Source organism: Dermacentor silvarum, chromosome 1 (genome assembly GCF_013339745.2).
Source record: "Dermacentor silvarum isolate Dsil-2018 chromosome 1, BIME_Dsil_1.4, whole genome shotgun sequence".
Classification (NCBI taxonomy): domain Eukaryota; kingdom Metazoa; phylum Arthropoda; class Arachnida; order Ixodida; family Ixodidae; genus Dermacentor; species Dermacentor silvarum.
Window position 1 is genome coordinate 378096382 of NC_051154.1, and position 19315 is coordinate 378115696.

General features: G+C 46.5%; 1 protein-coding gene across 1 annotated transcript; it reads right to left on the minus strand.

The window, feature by feature from the left end:
- Nucleotides 1–3881: 3881 nt before the first annotated feature.
- On the minus strand, nucleotides 3882–18839 carry LOC119445824 (E3 SUMO-protein ligase PIAS4-A). The gene is made up of 3 exons (XM_037710122.2): nucleotides 18681–18839; nucleotides 6309–6835; nucleotides 3882–4975 (listed from the first exon to the last, which is right to left on the minus strand). The coding sequence occupies exons 2-3, from the start codon at nucleotides 6783–6785 to the stop codon at nucleotides 4598–4600; spliced, it is 855 nt and encodes a 284-aa protein (XP_037566050.1). The 5' UTR covers nucleotides 6786–6835; nucleotides 18681–18839; the 3' UTR covers nucleotides 3882–4597.
- Nucleotides 18840–19315: the final 476 nt, after the last annotated feature.

Consider the following 19315-nt stretch of genomic DNA (forward strand, 5'->3'; position numbering starts at 1 on the left):
TGTTGCATGCCCTGTGATATGCTATCTGTGGGCGCGATGGCGGCCGCACCAGGGTGACAAGGAGCCAAAACCGCTGCTCGCGTTCTACCTTTACGTGCGCTATCTTTCCCCGCGCCGTATAGTCAGGACTATGCCATCTGCTCATTGTCCGACGCGCGCCACACATGCAATGCTGGCCGGAGCGGCAACACGGAACGTACATAGCCGTTCGGACCTGCACGCGGGAGGCGGTTCTCATCAACGCCACCGTTCTACACGAGACTTCTCACGGTCTTTGAGTCTACCTTCATATGGGTCTGGCCACTCCACATCACACCTGCTAACTTAGCAAGCTCATGTTTACCACAGTTCATATTCCTCCTAAAGCTGCTAGCCTTACTTCGTATAATATTCGAGCGTGTTGCTATCGCATTCATTGATTCGCTCGTGCTGCGAAACTGACTTCTTTACAGTCGAAAACAGCACAACGGTAGCTCGTTGATCTGGAGTCATCCGACAGCGCGGAAATCAGACGAAACGCGTTAGAATCCCACTTATTCGAAATGACACCGCTACCGTTCCCAGCTGCCGCTGCGAGAAACGGCGATCCACACATCAGTGCGAGGAGGAGAGCGGCACGGTGCGCTGGTTCGACGCTACGTTCCTCCTCGCCGATATAACGGTCTATAGTGTTTGAGGGGATGAAAACGTGTACTTGGGTACCTTTTTCCCGCAATTAGGGTCCTGCATTTATGCCTCAATCAGCTGAACATGCAGGCTTTTAGATTTGCACATCTCATCTGAAAATACCACGATCAACTTTTCTCCTATAGTAACTTTTTCTCCCTCTCTCTCTTCCGTCTTTAAAAAAATGCTTCCAGGAAAGAGAAGGCTTTCCTCTCGCTGTCTCACCCCAGGTAGCGCTTTCAAGCGGCCTTCATAGGCTATCTGATAGCGCTGCTGCTCCAGCCTTGTTCGCTTTGCTGTGTACGACTTCTTCGTTCGCTTTGCTGTGTACGACACAAGCTTCTGGTCGTTAAACTCTTTTATATCTCATATATACGGGACTCATACACATATTTTTGTGATTGTAACACACGAACAATATTTATATGGATGAATAATGTGTAGCTTTATATTAAATTCTCTTAGTGAAATGGCCAGCTTTACAAGGAACGTGAACGCTTGCTGGCGCCTATTACAATTAGTCGCCAAAGCCTAAATGGCTAATGGTTGAAGGAACCATTGCATTACTATAATAGCCGCGGTAGGATGTCTACCAGATGTTCGCAAACGAACTGAAACGCAGCTTCCTTGACTCGATAACGATGTCCTTTTCGGGCGTTGATGTCAACATCAACAGCGGCACAGAATTCCTGTGGCAGAGGACCTTGTCTGGCCTACGCGCCAGCATGCCCAAGAAGGGACCATTAAGACCTTGTAGCGTCAGAACAATGGGCGAGGTCAGTCCTCCGGACTATGTTGAAAGTTAGCGCAATGAGGTGTCGTCTCCCTTTCTATTTTGTCGACTGGCGCTAAACATGCTATCCAAATCAGTTTACGAACCCGCCCAACAAACGACAATGCTAAAAAATATATCGCATTCCACAATTCGCTTACCACAAGTCCTGTAGTGAAAACCAGAAGCAAAACGAAAATAAACAGACTCTGCTGTTGTAAAAGTAACGAATGTGCAAGCTACGCAAATCTTACACTGATGCAGGAATTCTCACTAATTAGTTCTGTATTTAATGTGGGCATAAAAATTCCCCCGTATCTGTAATTCATTCGTTCAGCATCTCTTCTATCCTTTTGTTGCCGCATCGCCACCCTCTCGATCCCTCTTCCACTGGTTCTACTATTCGACGCTTAATCACCCACCATGCATTGTCCCTCCGTCACACCGGTCAGAACGCATCGTTCATCCCTGCAGGTAGCACAAAGCACAGCCACACTCACGCACAAATACATTCTCACCCTTCTTTTTCTACCGAGCATCTAAAACACTTGAATGCCCTTCCTCATCAAGTTTCCTGCTCGTCACAATTTGTTGAAAATGTAACTAATTTTTATTTAGCAATTTGAAACTGTTGTACACTTGTTCGTATGTGTTTTACACCGATCCCTTATGTAATGCGCCTACTACGGGATCTTTAAGGACATAAAATGAAAATAAAAGCTTTTTCCTCTTGATGAAACTTGCGCATGCGGATAAGTCGATACTACTATGCAGCATATCACCTAGGGGCAGGATAAAATCTACAGCGCCGAACCGGTCTGCGAACAATGAAATATTTAGTTCTCCGAACCGAACTTGAACAGGAACGAAATCTGAGCGCGTTTAAACACGAACCATTGCCTTTTCCCTTTGCTTTGTCGGTTCCACACCCAGCTGATAACTTTCTTTTTTCAGAAGGAACTTACTTCACCAGCAGCCTTTCTGGCGTCAAGGTATCGTTTTTACAGTTGGCGTACAGACCATTGAAAGTCTAATGTTTACGTAAATTGACATTGTGTTTGAGTATTGACTATTGTGTTCACTTTGTGCTAGTACAAATATACCGACAGTATAGTGCAAGACAGCGCCGAAGCTTAATTGTTATTGGCTGATTTTTATCAGCGTATTTGAAATGGTGATTAAAGACTAAACCAGTTAAGCTGTTATTCATCGAAAACCATAGTTTCAATCATTCGGCAGAAAGCAGTTATTGGAAAAAATGAAGGCCAACCTTTTCTTTCCTTGAAGTCCACTAAGGTTCCGCGAAGAATCCCTATTGTAGGTACGTTGGTGTGACGTCATAAATGTCAAAGTATGCCTCTTATTCAGGGCATTCGTGCACAGGAAACATTTTCCTAAAGCGCTAGGTTGGGTCTTCCTTAAAAAAAAGATGTCCTTCACAAATAAATAGTGGATCAAACATGATCAAAATCCATGACGTCATGGTGAACTAGCACGGGAACTGCGCGGTGGGGTCGCCACTAATCTTTCATTATGCGCCTCGTCGCGCTTGCTAAGCCTCCTTTTAGATGAGAGTGCCGTTTTCCTTCAGCAGAAGCTCAATTCCATCTTAAGTGCTATTCATGCGACCATCTACATCTTTTCGTCGAGTCCCTTGTGCGAGTATTAAGCCGATGTCCCGATGAAGTTCAAATTATGTCACAATGTTTCAATGAGGTGAGAAAGTCGTTTTCATCCAATGACGCACGCCTACACCTATACAAACGAAACTGCGCATTTCTACCGCATTTCTACCGAAACGTTGATTTCGGTCGGACGTAGGTTCCGATTTTGGATGTTGCACTCGATGACCATTCCGTCATATCGTCCAATGTTCTGAGATCGAGTCTGGCTCTGCACGTGGCTCGGCCCGGGAATGACATCGGGCTGCCCCAAGCCCGACCCACGAGCCGAGCACAGTTTTCGGGCCACCCGAAGCACGTGCATGACCATTCTGCACGTTCTGCAACACCCCTGCCACAAGTTCACAACAGGTTTACTTGTAAAAGCTGTTTACGTGGTTTGGCACAAAAGGCGATTCAGGGTATGAAGGGTTTTGCACGAATCATCGTGAAATCCGCTTCGTTTACAACCATGCAAGTCTGTTACATTTACAATTTCCAAAATGACACCAGTTTGGAGATATACGCCATGAAACTCGCCATAAAAATGCCCTGTTCAACTTACTTTTTTTATAAAACCATCATTTATGCATTCAAGCACAAAAGTAACTGCACCGCCCATGTATTTCGTCTTACACCTTGGGAAGTACCTCGAAACTGGTGTCATCCTGGAGACTCATTTCAAGTGGACACGTCTTGCAAGCTCATCGGCTACAATTCGCAAATTGCATTATGGGCCGTAAATTGATTAGGACGTTAATTAGTAAATGTTTGTCAATTAGGTGAATATGTGTTCCGATTTCGCGTGCTAGCGATGTCCACCTCTACGAATAATCCAGCATAAAGACAAGAATTATGCCATCCGCCACTTTGAAAAACTGCAGGAAACTTAAACATTATCCCCCCGTACATATATATGCGCCCAGATAGTTACTTACCCAGATAGGCAGTCAAGCTAAATCCGGGAAAGCAAAGAAATAACTTTTATAACCCGATTTTTCGGATAAACGCGAGTGAAAACCTTACTAGGGCCGCCAGCTGGTGTAAAACAAAGAAGGCGCACATATAGCCTGAGAGGGAATCATCTGCCTTTAGAGCACAAGTATTTTCACGTGATATAAAAACCGTAAAATTTCTTCATAAAAGCCTCAAAATGGATCAAAAATACGAGAAAGTATACTATTGTGTTATACACTATTTTAAGTCGGTAAAATATCCCTAATTCACATAGGTCGTTAGTTGCATCTGACTACGGGCTAGGGTTGTCAGATTCATAAAGCGCTTCCGATTTTCACAGCCGCATACACACATGCACCACAACTAATCAAAGCAATACTAACAAACCTAATCTTTGGCTCAAAGGGAGGCGCCTTGAATCACACCTGTGGCACGACATTCCATTTTCTCGCCTGCGGACCATGGGCAGAAGCCGCGACCATCTCATCTCACAGAACGACACTGGTTGATTGGATATCCAAGCCATGTCCAGTCTTTGGGACTAGTCCGAATCGACCGTCAAGTCAATGATGGACTGATCGCATAGCGTTCTTCCGGTGTCCTTGACCGGACTGTCTTCAATTATGATGACACTGTGGTCGTCGTAGTCTGCTGCCGGCGCCCAGCTGCCGTCAGGTAGAATGACCACAGCGCTGCACTGGTCATCAGCATTTAGAAGGACATCCAGCATGAATAGTTCGACGCCAATATCCCCGAGAAGGACCTGGTCGTTGCAGACGGGGCAGCGCCAGGATGGATTCAGGGTACCTTCATTGACGGCAAGGTAGCCGTAGGCATCGAAGCATTGCACGTGCTTGCAGCGGAGGCCACGGCACGGGACCCGAATCTTCCTCTTGGCTAGTGGGCACACCAGAGACACCTGCGTAACCAGAAACGTCGAAAGCCGTGGAGCTTTAGCCTGCGCGTATATTTTACGTATTGCAGTTTACGAAGTACGAAAACACTGTAGACATAGATGGCAGCAGCTGCAATGGTACGTAGAAACCGGATTATAGGTCGAGAGGGAATATATGTCGACCTCCTAAGTGTAGGTGAAAAAAAAAGCGGAGAAAAGAAAACAACCAAAAATCGCGGTAACGCAATGATTATCGAAACCGCACCGCTCACCCACCATCGGAGCTGTAGTCTCAATCGTCGGAAGTAACACTGTCCTCGGAAGACAACCGTTTGTCGCTGGCCGCCTCCCACAGTGTGTCGTAGGAGCGAAGTGTCCGCGAATGTGTCCTCAAGCTGCGGATGAACCGCACTACGCCCACGAAATGCTGTTTTGCACGGGTTGCACTTTAGGAGCTTTCCTTTCTACTCTCTCGAATAGTGGACGCTTTCTTTTTAAAGTGCGGAGCACTTTAGGGGCCCGGCCAGGACGGCGGCGTCGAATATGTCATGTCGTCACGGTCAAAAAACACAAGTGCAAAACAGGGCCAAACGATGCCAATACCAGCGCAAAACCGGCTAAAATTAAAGTTACTAGATTCAGAATAATATAAAATACAGGAATACTGATGAATTAATCTAATTAATTAACAGATATTCGTTAAAATCGCTACACACACGTTATCATTACGGTTAGCTTTGCCAATTTGCCAATTCGAAAAGTTTGCCACTGAATGCTGCAAGCACAGTCTGACAATGGCAACAGCCTAAAGCAATTTCTTAATATATTGAAATAAGATAATGACTAAATAACGTGCATTACATGCAGCAGTTGTACTATGGGTCGATTCACAGCCTCGATGTCAGTACATGTACTCGTATACCCGGTGTCACACTAAATCCTATGCCGGATGCTGGTTACAAACCAGTTGCTCGCTTCTACCAAAACTGGTTTGATACATGTTGAACCCGATTATTGTCAAAAACGGAGTCTGCCCATTCCTAGCTACACAAAAGTAACTCACGCGGATTCCGCATGATTAAGAAATATTTGTCCGGGCTGCGGAGTGACCACCCGACAACTTATACGGTTACAATTTTGATAACGTACCACACCAAGGCAAGCCAGAAAGCTGTATTGGCTTTGTTCGTAGCTACATACCACTTTCATGAGGATACTAAATGTCCCTTACATAAAGTACAAGTTAAAACGGGCCAGCAGTTCAGCCATATTGAAAAATAAAACTGTCTTGTGGACGCTACACTCGGGCCACACAGTGCAAACAGAAATGGTGCGAAAACCGACGATACACACACACCTGCAAGTTCTCAACGACGGTCTCGTCTGCTTCGGCGAAGTTGGCTTTCACAAGTGCTTGCGTGTCCTCCCGTCTGATGGTGTACGGTGCGCACTCTTCTAACGAGAGCAGCATCTCAACCTCAGCCACTTTCTCAGCTTCAATTATGCGCACCGCCTCCTGCGTTGGGATGGCCGTGTACCGAACGAACAAGAGATTCTCTGAAGTGGGGTCGAGAAACGGCGAAACGTTGACCATTGTCAATGGCACGTTGTGGAATGGCTTGCAGTTTATAGATATGTCGGCCGAGCTATCGCCCAGAGAGGAGCTGTTAGCTACCGGAGCAAAGCAGACGAGCAGCAGCGTCGAAGTGCCTTCATTTTGGCTTTGTATCGAGTACGTCCCGTGGTAGACATGATGGTCGTGGACCTTGCTCGACGAAATGGTCTTAAGTGGCAATTGCCGTAAAAAACGGTAGAAAGGTTGCCACGGAAACATCCCGCCGGAACCGGAAATCACGAAATGCCGTGACTTCAGCGCACAGCGAACTGCAAGCAGAGAATTATGGGGAGCAAGTGAGGTATAGAAGATATGTAAACATGCACAACTACACTCACAAAACGTAATTAAAGGGGCACTCCAGAGAAACACTAAATCAACCGAGACGGATAGAGTATCCTTCCAAAACATTTTGTTATCTTCGAGGTAAGAAGTTGAATAAATATATAGTTTGCACGTAGCAATAAGGTAGCATACGAGGATTTAGAAGAGCTCTATCTTATAGAGCGAATAGCCTGATTTTGTACGTGTTGCATGGAGAAAGGTGACAATAATGAGTAATGTCCCAAGCAACAATGCCATATATGACTATGAATGAAAGCATAATATAATGATAATGCATATTTAGAAGATATGCATGAGATATAATCAATTCTCGGATGCAAAATGCTATCTTGTGGCTGATGAACGCAATATTGTGATAGGAAAACTTTAGTTGTAGATCGAACCTAATACCTGAATGAAACAGAGGCAAGAGCAAGGTGACCAGTGAACATTATTACAGGATTACAAGGTAATGATCGTTGAAACTGGCCTAAAGATCACGAACTGGGTTATCGCTGGGTTTATAATTGAACAATTAGAATTGCACCATCCAATGACGCTTGCTAAATCATTCTGCATATACGGAACATACTGAAAAGTTAAAAGTCGGATAGATGACTAATTTAAATGCAAAACATTTAGGGACCTAATATAGAACCTTGTGGCCCTCCTTGGTTAGCGATTTTCCTTTCAGAATGAGCGCCCCCAGTAAACACTAGTAGGTAAATTCTGAACAAACTGGGTGCAGGACCGGTTATACCAATAGGTTCTAGTTTGGCAAAAAATGTTATGGTTTATAGTGTCGAATGCTTTAGTAAAGTCTAAACCGAATAGCAAAATTACCAAGATCAACAGAATGTCCAGTGTAATCAGCTAATGTTAACAAAGCCAAGATAGTTTAACTACCCGTGCGAAAACCAAATTTGCAAGGTTTAAACAATTTATTTATGCGTGTCAATAACAACGCCTCTAACTTCGATGGAAGATAGAATGCAGATGCGACGGTAATTAAAGACCTGGAATTTTTCACCAATTTTATATACGGGAATTGGCTCTTTTGCAGGGAATTCAGAAAAGTAGCTTATTTAAACATGACATTACATTTCTGAGAACATCATGAGCTGCTCAACAAGCCTTAAATGAAAACCGGAAATGCGGTCTACACCGGGGCCAGTGTTACTTCAGGTTCGATATCACCAAAGAGACATATTCAGGGGTTACGGGTGATAAATAGAAAGACAGATGCGGGTAATAGGATAATGTGAAGGTATGTGGTTAGCATTTTATATTTCACAGTAGATGCTGAATGAATTGACTATGTGGAAAGGTGTAATGGCGGTTTCGTTTCTGTAAGGTTTTATCGATGACATTGCTAGGTTGATGAACTCGTTAAGCATTTGCCGTTGTTTGTTTATGATTAGTGTTGCATTTAGAGCAGAGATTTACAAGCAGAAAGTGGCTGTTGTATCACAGTTCACTCATTTAAAGCGTTTAGGTTTCATTGCGAAGTAAGTCAGATTTTTCGTGTCTAAGATCTTCGTGGACAGATCCTGAAAATGCTGCAGTCAAACACAGAGGTAAAAACAGCACTGTGGTATGGTACTACCAGTACCGCTACCGATGGTATGGAGAGCGTTCTCGCATTCTTCCGTCATGGGAGCCAGTGCAAGGTCGATCCAAATAGGCCGCGAAGCTCCGGGTGAAAAGCGGTTCAGAACAAATTGTCACTGACATAAGCAAGGTTGGTTATGAGAGCAGCGACATGAAGCGAAACTAAGAGGGAAGAAACATTGGGAAAGAAAAAAGAAAGCGTTTAATTAAAATGAGAGTGATTCATTCAACGAAAATAAAATTCGTAATCAATTTTATATACGCGTGGTGAGAAAAAAAAACAACTATATTTGACTTTATCATTATTAATGCATATCTTTTTTTGCAGCGGCCACCATAAGTTGACGCCACTATCATTTGCAATGCAATGCAGTTCATGGAGCGTGCAGAAGGCGCGCTGACCTTTTGCTGCATGGCTTTCGACGCTGAAGGTTCGAAACGACCATCAAATTGAATGGTGGGGCATTTGAATATACAGCTCTAATGGCAGGCCACGAAAACAAATTTCGCGCCTTTGAGAACAAAATGAAGCAACGTCTGTTTTTAACGGATATGGCCTCACAGTTTTTATTCTACCGGAAGCGCTCCTTCGTCACACAGGTGGCGCTAAGCCCCATGAACCGCCGATGAACAGCCATGTTTTGAACGTATGGGCTTCTATGGAAGCTTCGCTACCAGGTGTATTTACCTTGGCTAGTGTTTCGATAGGCTGCGCCTCTAGTCGTAGCCTCTGCGACCAGAGGCGGTTGCACACGCTGCACGGGGTTCTACAGTATACTTTGATGAAGTGGCGCTTGAATTACCGGTGAACTCCCGCGTACGGGCAAGACACGGTGTTTAGAGGAGCGCCACCCATAACACATAGCGCAATCTATAGTGCCACAAATAACCACCGCCCAAAGCGGGCTACACGCATTCCCGGATAGCAACCGGCATTGGTTCTTAAATTTAAGTAATGCTGCCGTGGCGCACCAGATAAAGCACTTGTTCCGATCATTCACAAGATCCTAAAATGATTGGACGTACAGTTTTAAATGGTATTCCATGCATGCATGAATTCAAATTAAGCCTTTTTTTTACGAAGTTGACACCCCCCCCCCCAAAAAAAAAAAAAAACACCAACAATTTTGCTTAGATCTGAGAAACTATTCGGCATTCGATTCGATATGCAAAGGTCGTTGTTCCAAATATTCGTTTTCGATTGGAAAATTTCAATAATGAAAGAACCCTACTAATTACTAAGAAAAGTAATTGGTTACGTTCAAATTACTTTCAAGTCATATTTCTAGAGGACAAAAAACTGCAAGCACCCTTCACGATGATTGTCACTATAGGCGAATAATAACCGAACGCGCTTCTACAAAACTATCCTTTCATAGAAAGAATGATTCACTTGAAGGTGCATATTCGTTGCTGTCAGGATATTGTCACGTAGTAGTGAGGCTGAAGTAAACAGTCGTAAAACTGTATGACGAGACTGATTCTCTATTGGGCGAACCTGTGCCCACAAAATCAAGCTACACTCGAAGCACAACGAAAGCGGCGAACACAGTCGGCGGTCGTAGAAAATCTGATCAGCGGCAAAGCGCGTCGGCTTTTATACCTGAGTCATCGAAGGTTCCAGATTAATCCCTGATGCCCGCGTGTCTTCCAGGAAGTTCTAGACAATTCGCGTCGGTCAGATAACATAAGCGTTGGTGAAAACAGGCAATGGAAAGAAGGATCGATAACGTTCTAGAAACTTCCGATACAGGCGCGTCCTGCGCCGAGCGATAACGTTTAACATTTGTTAGCCGGTGGAAAGCGGCCACCGGTGAAAGATAAACATGTATACGTGTCAATATATAGGTGATGTTTCTTTCACTGCTTAATTCCTTAGAGAACAGAACCGTTAACCAGCCCATCTGAGCGTGCCTCATAATCAGCACTGGTTTTGGCACGTAAAACCCCATAATTTAATTTAATTTTTAGCCCATCTGAAGCGGTAGTATAGACGGCTATACATATCAGCCGATTCGTAATATGTGTGCTTTCTAGCAGCGTGAGCGGGGGCATGGAAGGTGACCGCTATTCTCTCCCGACGCCGCATCCCTCTACGTCGTCTGGTACTGCCATGCTCACGCACCAGCCAGACAACGCCATACAAATCATTTAAAATGCGGCCACTACGGTCACCGTCGCCACCTATGACGACTTGCCCAGCTGGCGATTCGGCCCTCCGCTGCAGCCGCTGGTGACCCTTGCTACTGACAGCGAACTGATACATCGCATTTAACCTTTCTCCTCCCCTCCCTCACCAAATAGGCCGAATTAATGCTATCCCTAATAAAGTGGTAACTGTCCCGCACAAGCCATCTGGGGCGGCGGGAGAAGAGGGTTGTCCTTCCTCCAAGCGCTCCATCACATCACCTCATCATCACCATCACATCAGACGCCCCAAAGATATCGCGCGACTCAGTGCTATAGTCGGCGCTCGGCGACACCGACCACCACGAAGACGCAAGGTAAATATACCTGGTAGCGAAGCTTCCATAGAAGCCCATACGTTCAAAACATGGTTGTTCATCTGCGGTTGATGGGGCTTAGCGCCATGTGTGTGAGGAGGGAACACTTCCGGTGGAAGAAAACAATTTGACGTCATATCTGTTAAAAACAGAAGTGACGTCATTTTGTTCTCAAAGGCGCGAATTTGTCTTCGAAGGCCTGCCATTAGAGCTGTATATTCAAATGCCCTGCTATTCGACTTGATGGGCGTTTCGAGCTTTCAGCGTGGAAAGCGATCCAGGGCCGCTATTTTGTAGCGATGCCTTTAAAGTAATAATGCCTTTTCGCGCTTATCGCGCGTTGTCAGTGGTCAGAGCGACGGTCCGCTCACGATATCAACGTTGATAACGCGAGCGGACCGTCGCTCTGACCACTGACAAAGCGCGATAAGCGCGAAAAGTCATTATTACTTTAAAGGCATCGCTACAAAATACCGGCCCAGGAAAAGTTCAGCCGTACGGGTGTCGAAATCGCATCGCTGCATGGAACATACTTTCTTTGGAGGCCGACGAACGCTTTGGGAGTAGAGTTCTCGCCCTTTCGTCGGACGCCAAGCCCATCGGCCAGCGCTCTCCAACGAAAAGAACTGAAGTAAACAATTGTCTGGCGGTCGCAACTCACTACTTTTGACAGAACAGGTTAAGAAACAAACTACCCGCGTCACCAAATTCAGTCAAACGTCGACAAGCAAAGCAACACAACATGTGAGGGGGCGTGAACTTTACGAGCGCGCCTTTCCGTCCACTTCAAGAGCTGCATTGCATTGCAAGTGATAGCGGCGTCAACGCCCGCCGCTATCGGTGGGCGCTCTTACGGTGAACGCTGAAAAAAGGTATTTATTGATAATGATCAAGTAAAAGTTTTTTTTCGCCATGCGTATATAAAATTGATTAGGAATTTTATTTTCGTTGAATGAATCTTACTTTGTCTCGCGTTAATTAAAGAACGCTTTTTTCTTTCCCAATGTTTGTTCCCTCCAAACATAGTTGCGCTTTAATCGCTGCTCCCATAAAGGCTCGTTTATAGTCCGACGTTATCGGCGTCGCGGGCCAGCGTCGGCTGTCTGCGCAAAATGCATTGTGGGTAGGCGCAGTCAGCGCGTCCAACGCGCGAATTGGTCAGGAGCCAATAGGTGACCCGTAAAATAGCGAGGGATTGTGGGATGCGCCGTCTACTAGCTGCTTCTGGTTCGAGTCAGCGCAGCCGCCGCCACCGCTTCGCCGTTGAATTCCGTTGATGCGCTTGCAGTCCGTTCTTTCTGGGGTTTTACGTGCCAAAACCAGTTCTGATTGAGGCACGCCGTAGTGGAGGGCTGTGGAATAATTTTGACCACCTGGGGTTGTTTAACATGCAATACAACGCAAGCCCACAAGCGTTTTCGCATTTCGCCTCCATCGAAATGCGGCCCCCGCGGCCGGGATTCGATCCCGCGAGCTCGTGCTCAGCAGCCCAACGCCTTAGCTGACAGCCACTTGCGCTTGCAGTCCGGCTTTGACCCACTCGAAGATTACCCGGTTGCAGGTGCCTAGCAAAAATATCGTCGGCTGTTCAGGCGTTGCATGGCTGCTCAAATTCAAGCGTTAAAGGTGAACCCATGTAACTACTGCCTTACAGCAACCCTTGCTGAGTCAGCTGTGCACAAGCATCAGAGGAATAGCTGCCACTTCCAAAACTCTAACAAGGCAGAGACCATCCGTGAACAAAAATGAACGTACATTACCACTTATCAGGTGGCGATTAGCTGTGTAAGGACCGACACGGAATGATTCCCCAAGATATTTCTTTCTCTAACATTGACTAAGGCAACCAGAACTATTCCAGTACTCGCATGCACATGTAGAGGTATTATGAAACGAGGTTTCACGGCCCGAATTTAAGCGGGACACAGCGAGACACATACATAATATTCGTAACCAACCAGCCCTCCTTAGCTCATTCCGCAAGATAGAGATAATGCACAGCCGTAATATGACGGTGATACGGCCATTGTTGAAAAAAAAAGAGAACGTCTAACTTCGTACCACTTCAAACGCACCTAGAGTTTTGACCGAGAAATGTCGTTGACAACGCGCAAAGTTATTTTCAGCGTTAGCTGCACCGTTATACCGACGATATCAGTTTTGAGCTACGATCACAGAGCAGCATGCACCGCTGTAGCCATCGCCTCAGCACCCGATTTTCTAAGTAATGCTTCTATACGCTTGATAAATTATCGGATAACGATAACTTTTTCACCTGTCTGAATCACCCGCAGGCAGAGCAGTCAGTGACGGTGCGTCCAAGCAACGGCAAATGTCGTAGAGCAAAACCTGGCAGAAACAAAAAAGGCCGCCGAAACGAAAACCAGAGTTTCATTATGAATAAAAGCGTATGCTTGCCTTTCTTGGCTCGTCATCATCGCGCCCAGAGTGAACTGAAGCCTAGAAACCAGCTGCATGACTGGTACGACATTGCTGGTCGATAAAGCGGACGGAAAGCTTCGCACGACTGACAGGTGAAACCGCGTAGAAAAACACGTGCGCCTGGCATGGCGCCGATGCCGCCGCGTCCTCCGTCGAACCGGAAGCTGCTAGCAGACGGCGCGCCCCACAATTCCCTGCGATTTCTCGTCTTACGCGTCACCTATTCAGCGCCGGGCCCGTCGGGGCGCGTCGAAGCCGCCGGTTACGTTGGCTGCGCCGGTGCGCTGAACTATTGACCGTTTTCGCGGCGATCCCGTGGGCGCTGCCATGTTTGATCACGTGGTGACGCATCCATTGCTTGCCTCAACTGCCTCCTTGTTTACAAAGGAAGTGTATGACGCCGGCGCGGCTTAGAAAACCTGTTTTCGGAGATATCGTAGACGGTGACTAGGTGGACGACACGAAGCTTTGATCACAGCTTCAGAGACATGCAAAAGCGCTTTCGGAGCTGATTAAGCTATGTCCAAACGGCGCAAGCAGCGTATATGCTGCTTGTTCTAAAAGCGGGACTAAATATGTATTCTAAGCTATTCAAACATCCCGCTCATGAATTCAGTCAGGATTAGTGTTTTGCTCTTTGTTCGGCAAATATTTTGAAACAGTGGCTTGTCAGTTTCTGACTCAGTGAAGTTCCTCGGTGCGGCCACTATCTGATTATTTTCTGCCTAATCGCTCGCGGGTGTGCTCAGTGTCGATAGATTTCTTCTTTATGCGCACAAGGCTTGAAACGCAGCTGTTTTGTACATTGTAATCATCATCATCATCAGCCTATATTTTATGTCCACTGCAGGACGAAGGCCTCTCCCCGTGATCTCCCCTGTCTTGCGCATTTCAACTTGCGCCTGCAAATTTCCTAACTTCATCATCCCATCTGGTTTTCTGCCGACCTCGACTGCGCTTTCCTTCTCTTGTTATCCATTCTGTAACCCTAATGGTCCACCGGTTATCCATCCTACGCATTACATGACCTGCCAAGCTCCATTTCTTGCCCTTAATGTCAACTAGAATATCGGCTATCCCCGTTTGTTCTCTGATCCACAACGCTCTCTCCCTGTCTCTTAACGTTAGTCCTAAGATTTTTCGTTCCATCGCTCTTTGTGCGGTCCTTAACTTGTACTCGAGCTTCTTTGTTAACCTCCAAGTTTCTGCCCCATATGTTAGCACCGGTAGAATGCAATGACTGTACACTTTTCTTTTCAACAACAGTGGTAAGCTCCCAGTCAGGATTTGGCAATCCCTGCCGTATGCACTCCAACCCAATTTGTACATTGTAATACCTTGTCGCAAATATATATTACAGCTAGTAACTCGCTTACTCCTGTGGACCGTCACGAAACATTAAGCTTCGACCATTCGTGCGCCATCGGTGTAGTCCGTCATATATAGTGCGCATACAGTGCGCATATATTCAAGTGTGCGCCCATTCACTTATTGATACGTCGGCGATAGAATGGGCGTAAATTTTCCTGCCATTTGGGACATGTGTATAGATAACGTGCGCGAAACTTACTATGACAGGAAGCGGCACTACTCCCTTTGTCATTGATTCACGAGTGGTACTCACTCCTGCCGACATTCTGGGGATGAAGCCCTTTCTTTGAAGGTTAGCGATACAAGGCTGGTGGATGAGCAAATTTCTGTATCCTCGATGAAAGCCGTAAATCAAGAAGTGCCGGTAACACGTTCGGACAGTTGCAGCAGCGGTCCGTGAACTTGGCCACACAGATTCATTCTATTCCTTAACATGCCTGTCACTATTTTTGCAGCCAACTACCGCACACGTCTTCAATCCACATGATTCAATCTAGCATGATTGGAGCCCAGTGCGTTAGCGAAAACTCAGTTGCATTTCCGACAGCTGATCGCACACAAGCAAGGTGGAAGCGGTAATGGTTTCGTATTCGTGCGCGGTCGCTGAGGAGACGTATGGCGCGCCGCCGTGAGCGCCATTCCTCGATAGCGTCCAGCCACGTGAGTACACTGGCTGCCGAAGCGGCCCCTTGCGCCTTCGCCGGCACGTGTGGTTGAAACGAGGAAAACACGCTGGAAGATAATGGGGTGCGTGCTTGCGCAGTACACAGGTCTCGAACCCTGGCGTGCCTGCGCCAGAGAGCACAGCGATGCAGTTACGCCAGCCTGCGCTTACGTTCGCTAATGCCGTTCTATGCTTATCAGATCCTGTCGGGGCTGGAAGTTAACCAAGGTCGGATGAGCCGATTGGCGTTGCGGGCCCATGGTAATACCACAAATGAGGCAGTGCAGGTTGATATGGGTTTGGTTATTCTTTAAGAGAAGCGCACAGCGAAATTTTTGAAGAATCTCAAACATGGATTCAAGAGACGGGACACTAAATTCTCCAAATATCTGTCTCAAAAGGCATGGACACGAAATGGAAGAAGACTTCAAGAAAGTTGGCAACTAATTACAGGGCAATTGAATACAGACAACCCGGAGTCATCAAATTGAAAGTGAGAAACTGACGATAAATTGGATGCAAATAATGGAAATAAAGGCCATGGAGATTTACCAATACGACAAGTAATCGGGAGGGAAAACCTGCACGCTAACACAAAGGTCAGTGGCCTTTCAATTTGAGGCGCGAGCTGTCTGTTGAGGACAAAACATACCGGAGCAAATATTCGCATCAGAATGAATGCATCTGCTGCAACTCAACAAATCGTTAAATACAAATTAAATTCTGGGGTTTTACGTGCCAAAACGACGATTTGATTATGAGGCATGGCGTAGTAGGGGGACTCCGAATTAATGTTGACCGGGCACCTGGGGTTCTTTAACGTGTACCCAATGCACAGTTTACGGGCGTTTTTGCATTTCACCCCCATCGAAATGCGGCCACCGGGGCCGGGGTTCGATCCCGCGCCCTCGGGTTTAGTAGCGCAGCGCCATAGCCTTACGTCATCACGGCGGGTACTGGAATGCCTAGGTATCTACCCAGCAAGACCCGTAGGAAACATCCACCTTCTAGAAGTGTTGGAATTAAAAGCTGATAAAAACAAACATTAGGTGCGTGGTCAGCAGCCGAGATAAGCAAGAAATGTTTACAGCATGAGTGGGAAAAAAAAAATTCACCGGCGGTTACCTCTTTACTTTTACTGTTGATACTAAATACGTGGCGCGAGCGCGTTCACTGAAACACTTCTCTAGAATCGGGGCTAGGCCCGTTGTGGTTGACATCGCTCTCGAGAAAGAAATACAGGCGCTATAAGACCACGCATGCTCGATCCATACGCTATAAAACACAGATCCGGAACGCAGTATACTACCGCTAGACCATACGCCCAGTGCTGCAGCACATGCAGCGGGGCACTGGACACTAATTTCGCTAGTGTTTAACCGACGATTGCGGAAACAAACAAAGAAGAGACTGATACGCCGCGTAATCCGCCTCTATATACGTGTTGTCCGACCTGGACGCGGGCTCTGAAGTCTCACCGAGCGGTGAAAAGCTGAAGCAGTTCTTGATGGTTCCACGTGAAGCGTGAACAGAATGTTCTAGTCGAAAACCCGTGCTCCTTTCGGGCGGTTTGGGAGCACCGGCGCACGCAGTTGTCTACGAAACACGGCGCGGTCGGAAAGCGTGACCGCACAAACCGCAAAGCGTCGACAAGCTTGCCGCCGAAAGATTATGAGCTGCGACGTCACCTAAGAGGAGACCTATATACCGCGTTTACCGACTTACGGCGTCTGTTCTGTACTCTGCAGAGATGCGGCGACTGACGATGTGTTTGTCACGCTATTCTTAGTCAGCATGAAATACACCTGGAGGCGAAGTTTCCATGGAAACTCATACGTTCAAAACATGGTTGTCCATGGTACTTTGCGCCATTTGTGTGAGGAGGGACTACTTCAGGCAGAACGAAAAATAATGTGACGCCACATTCGGTAAAAGCAGATGTGATGTCATATTAGTTGTCAAAGGCGCCACATTTATTTTGGTGGCCTGCCATTAAGCCAGTATTTTCAAATGCCCCGCAATCCAACGCTATGGCGGTTTCGAGTATTTACCGCGGAAAGATGCATCAAAACGCCAGCACGGGTGCCGAAATCGCATCCGTGCAGTAAGCATTGTTTCTTCGCGAGCCCAAGAACGCTTGGAGTTTTGAGTGCTGGTCGCATCGTCGGACGCCAAGCCCGTCGGCCAGCACAGCCGCACCAAACCAGCGATGTGACAATTATGCGGTGGTCGTAACTAGCTATTTTTGAGTGAACACGATAACCAGCATGAAACACCTCGGAAACAATGCCACCAGGACTCAGGCAAACGTCGACGAGCAAAACAACACATGCGAAAGTGGCGTATAGTAGCAGGTGAACTTTACGAGTGCGTCTTTCTGCATACTGTAAGAGCTACATTGCATTGCAACTGAAAGCGGCGTTACCACCTATTTTTTTAACGAGCGCTGAAAAAAGAGGTATTCATTCTTAATTATACAGTGAAACAAATTATTTCCTTTTCTCGCCACAACTATATAAAGTTGAGTAGAAATTTTATTTCCTTTGTATAAGTTGAAGTTGTGTCTTGTGTTAAAATAGAAAAAGGTTCTTTTAGTTAACGATGCTTGGCGCCTCCTCCCCTAGTCGAGCTTCAATCGCTGCTCCCATAACCACCGCTGCTGGTGTCGTGGACAACCGGTTTTGGGCCACTTTTCACCCGAAGCTTCGCTACTCATTTGAATCGACATTGGTGCGTGCATGGGAAAAGGGGGCGTGGCCAATAGACGAATAACCTTTCTGAAATATTTCGCCAATATAGAGTGGTGCGGCGCTATAACACGAGAATATACTGTAATACACAAGGCTTTATATGACGTTTATTGAATTGGGGAACGCGAATCATGAAACGTTAGGCACTGCATGCCAATGCACGAACATTTAGTTGACGGTGGTTAGAACTAAGCAAAACTTGCGCAAGCCATGAGCACAGGCGAGAACTTTCGGTGCTTACGAAACGCGTTGGCGCAAATCACGGGAAGCTAGGCAATTCACGTAAATTCTCAAACCAGCCTGCAGCTGACAAAAACACAGAGTAGGTGAAGGCACGGTCAACAAAGCAACCGAACCACTGACGGACACAATAAGGGAAGCGGCGGTTAGCGCAAAGAGAAATTTCGAGGAAGAAAATGCTGCACGTTGCACGCACTCGCGCACTTACGGAAGGCGGAGCGAGGTCATTCACTGCAGTCACCACCATCGCTCGGACGTCTCGCCAGTTTCTGAGAGACTTCGCGGCGCATCCACCGCACAAACTCTTCCGGTAGGCGAAAATTGCATCTGAATTCAATATTCGCAACATCAAATGAGTTGTCGGGCAAAAATCCGTTGGCTCCGATCAGACAGCGCCAGAGCAACCGGCGGGCAGCCACTCCGGAACGTGGCTATGACGGGGCAGTTTCCGGCTAATCCAAGACATTGTCGCTTTCGTTCGACATAATCATGCATAAGCAGTGTGCGCACGTCATTTCATCGCGTCGAGTGTTGGTGGTTTCCAGACATCGCGCGTGACAGACAAGAACATGGTTACAGCGCTTAAAAAAAAAGAGGACGAAGACGGAAGACGAAAAAAGAGTATATCACGCTCTAATTTTAGTAAATTTCCACATTCTTTGCTGAAGTACCACCTTACCTTGCCTTGCCTTGCTTTGCTTTGCTTTGCTTTGCTTTGCTTTGCTTTGCTTTGCTTTGCTTTGCTTTGCTTTGCTTTGCTTTGCTTTGCTTTGCTTTGCTTTGCTTTGCTTTGCTTTGCTTTGCTTTGCTTTGCTTTGCTTTGCTTTGCTTTGCTTTGCTTTG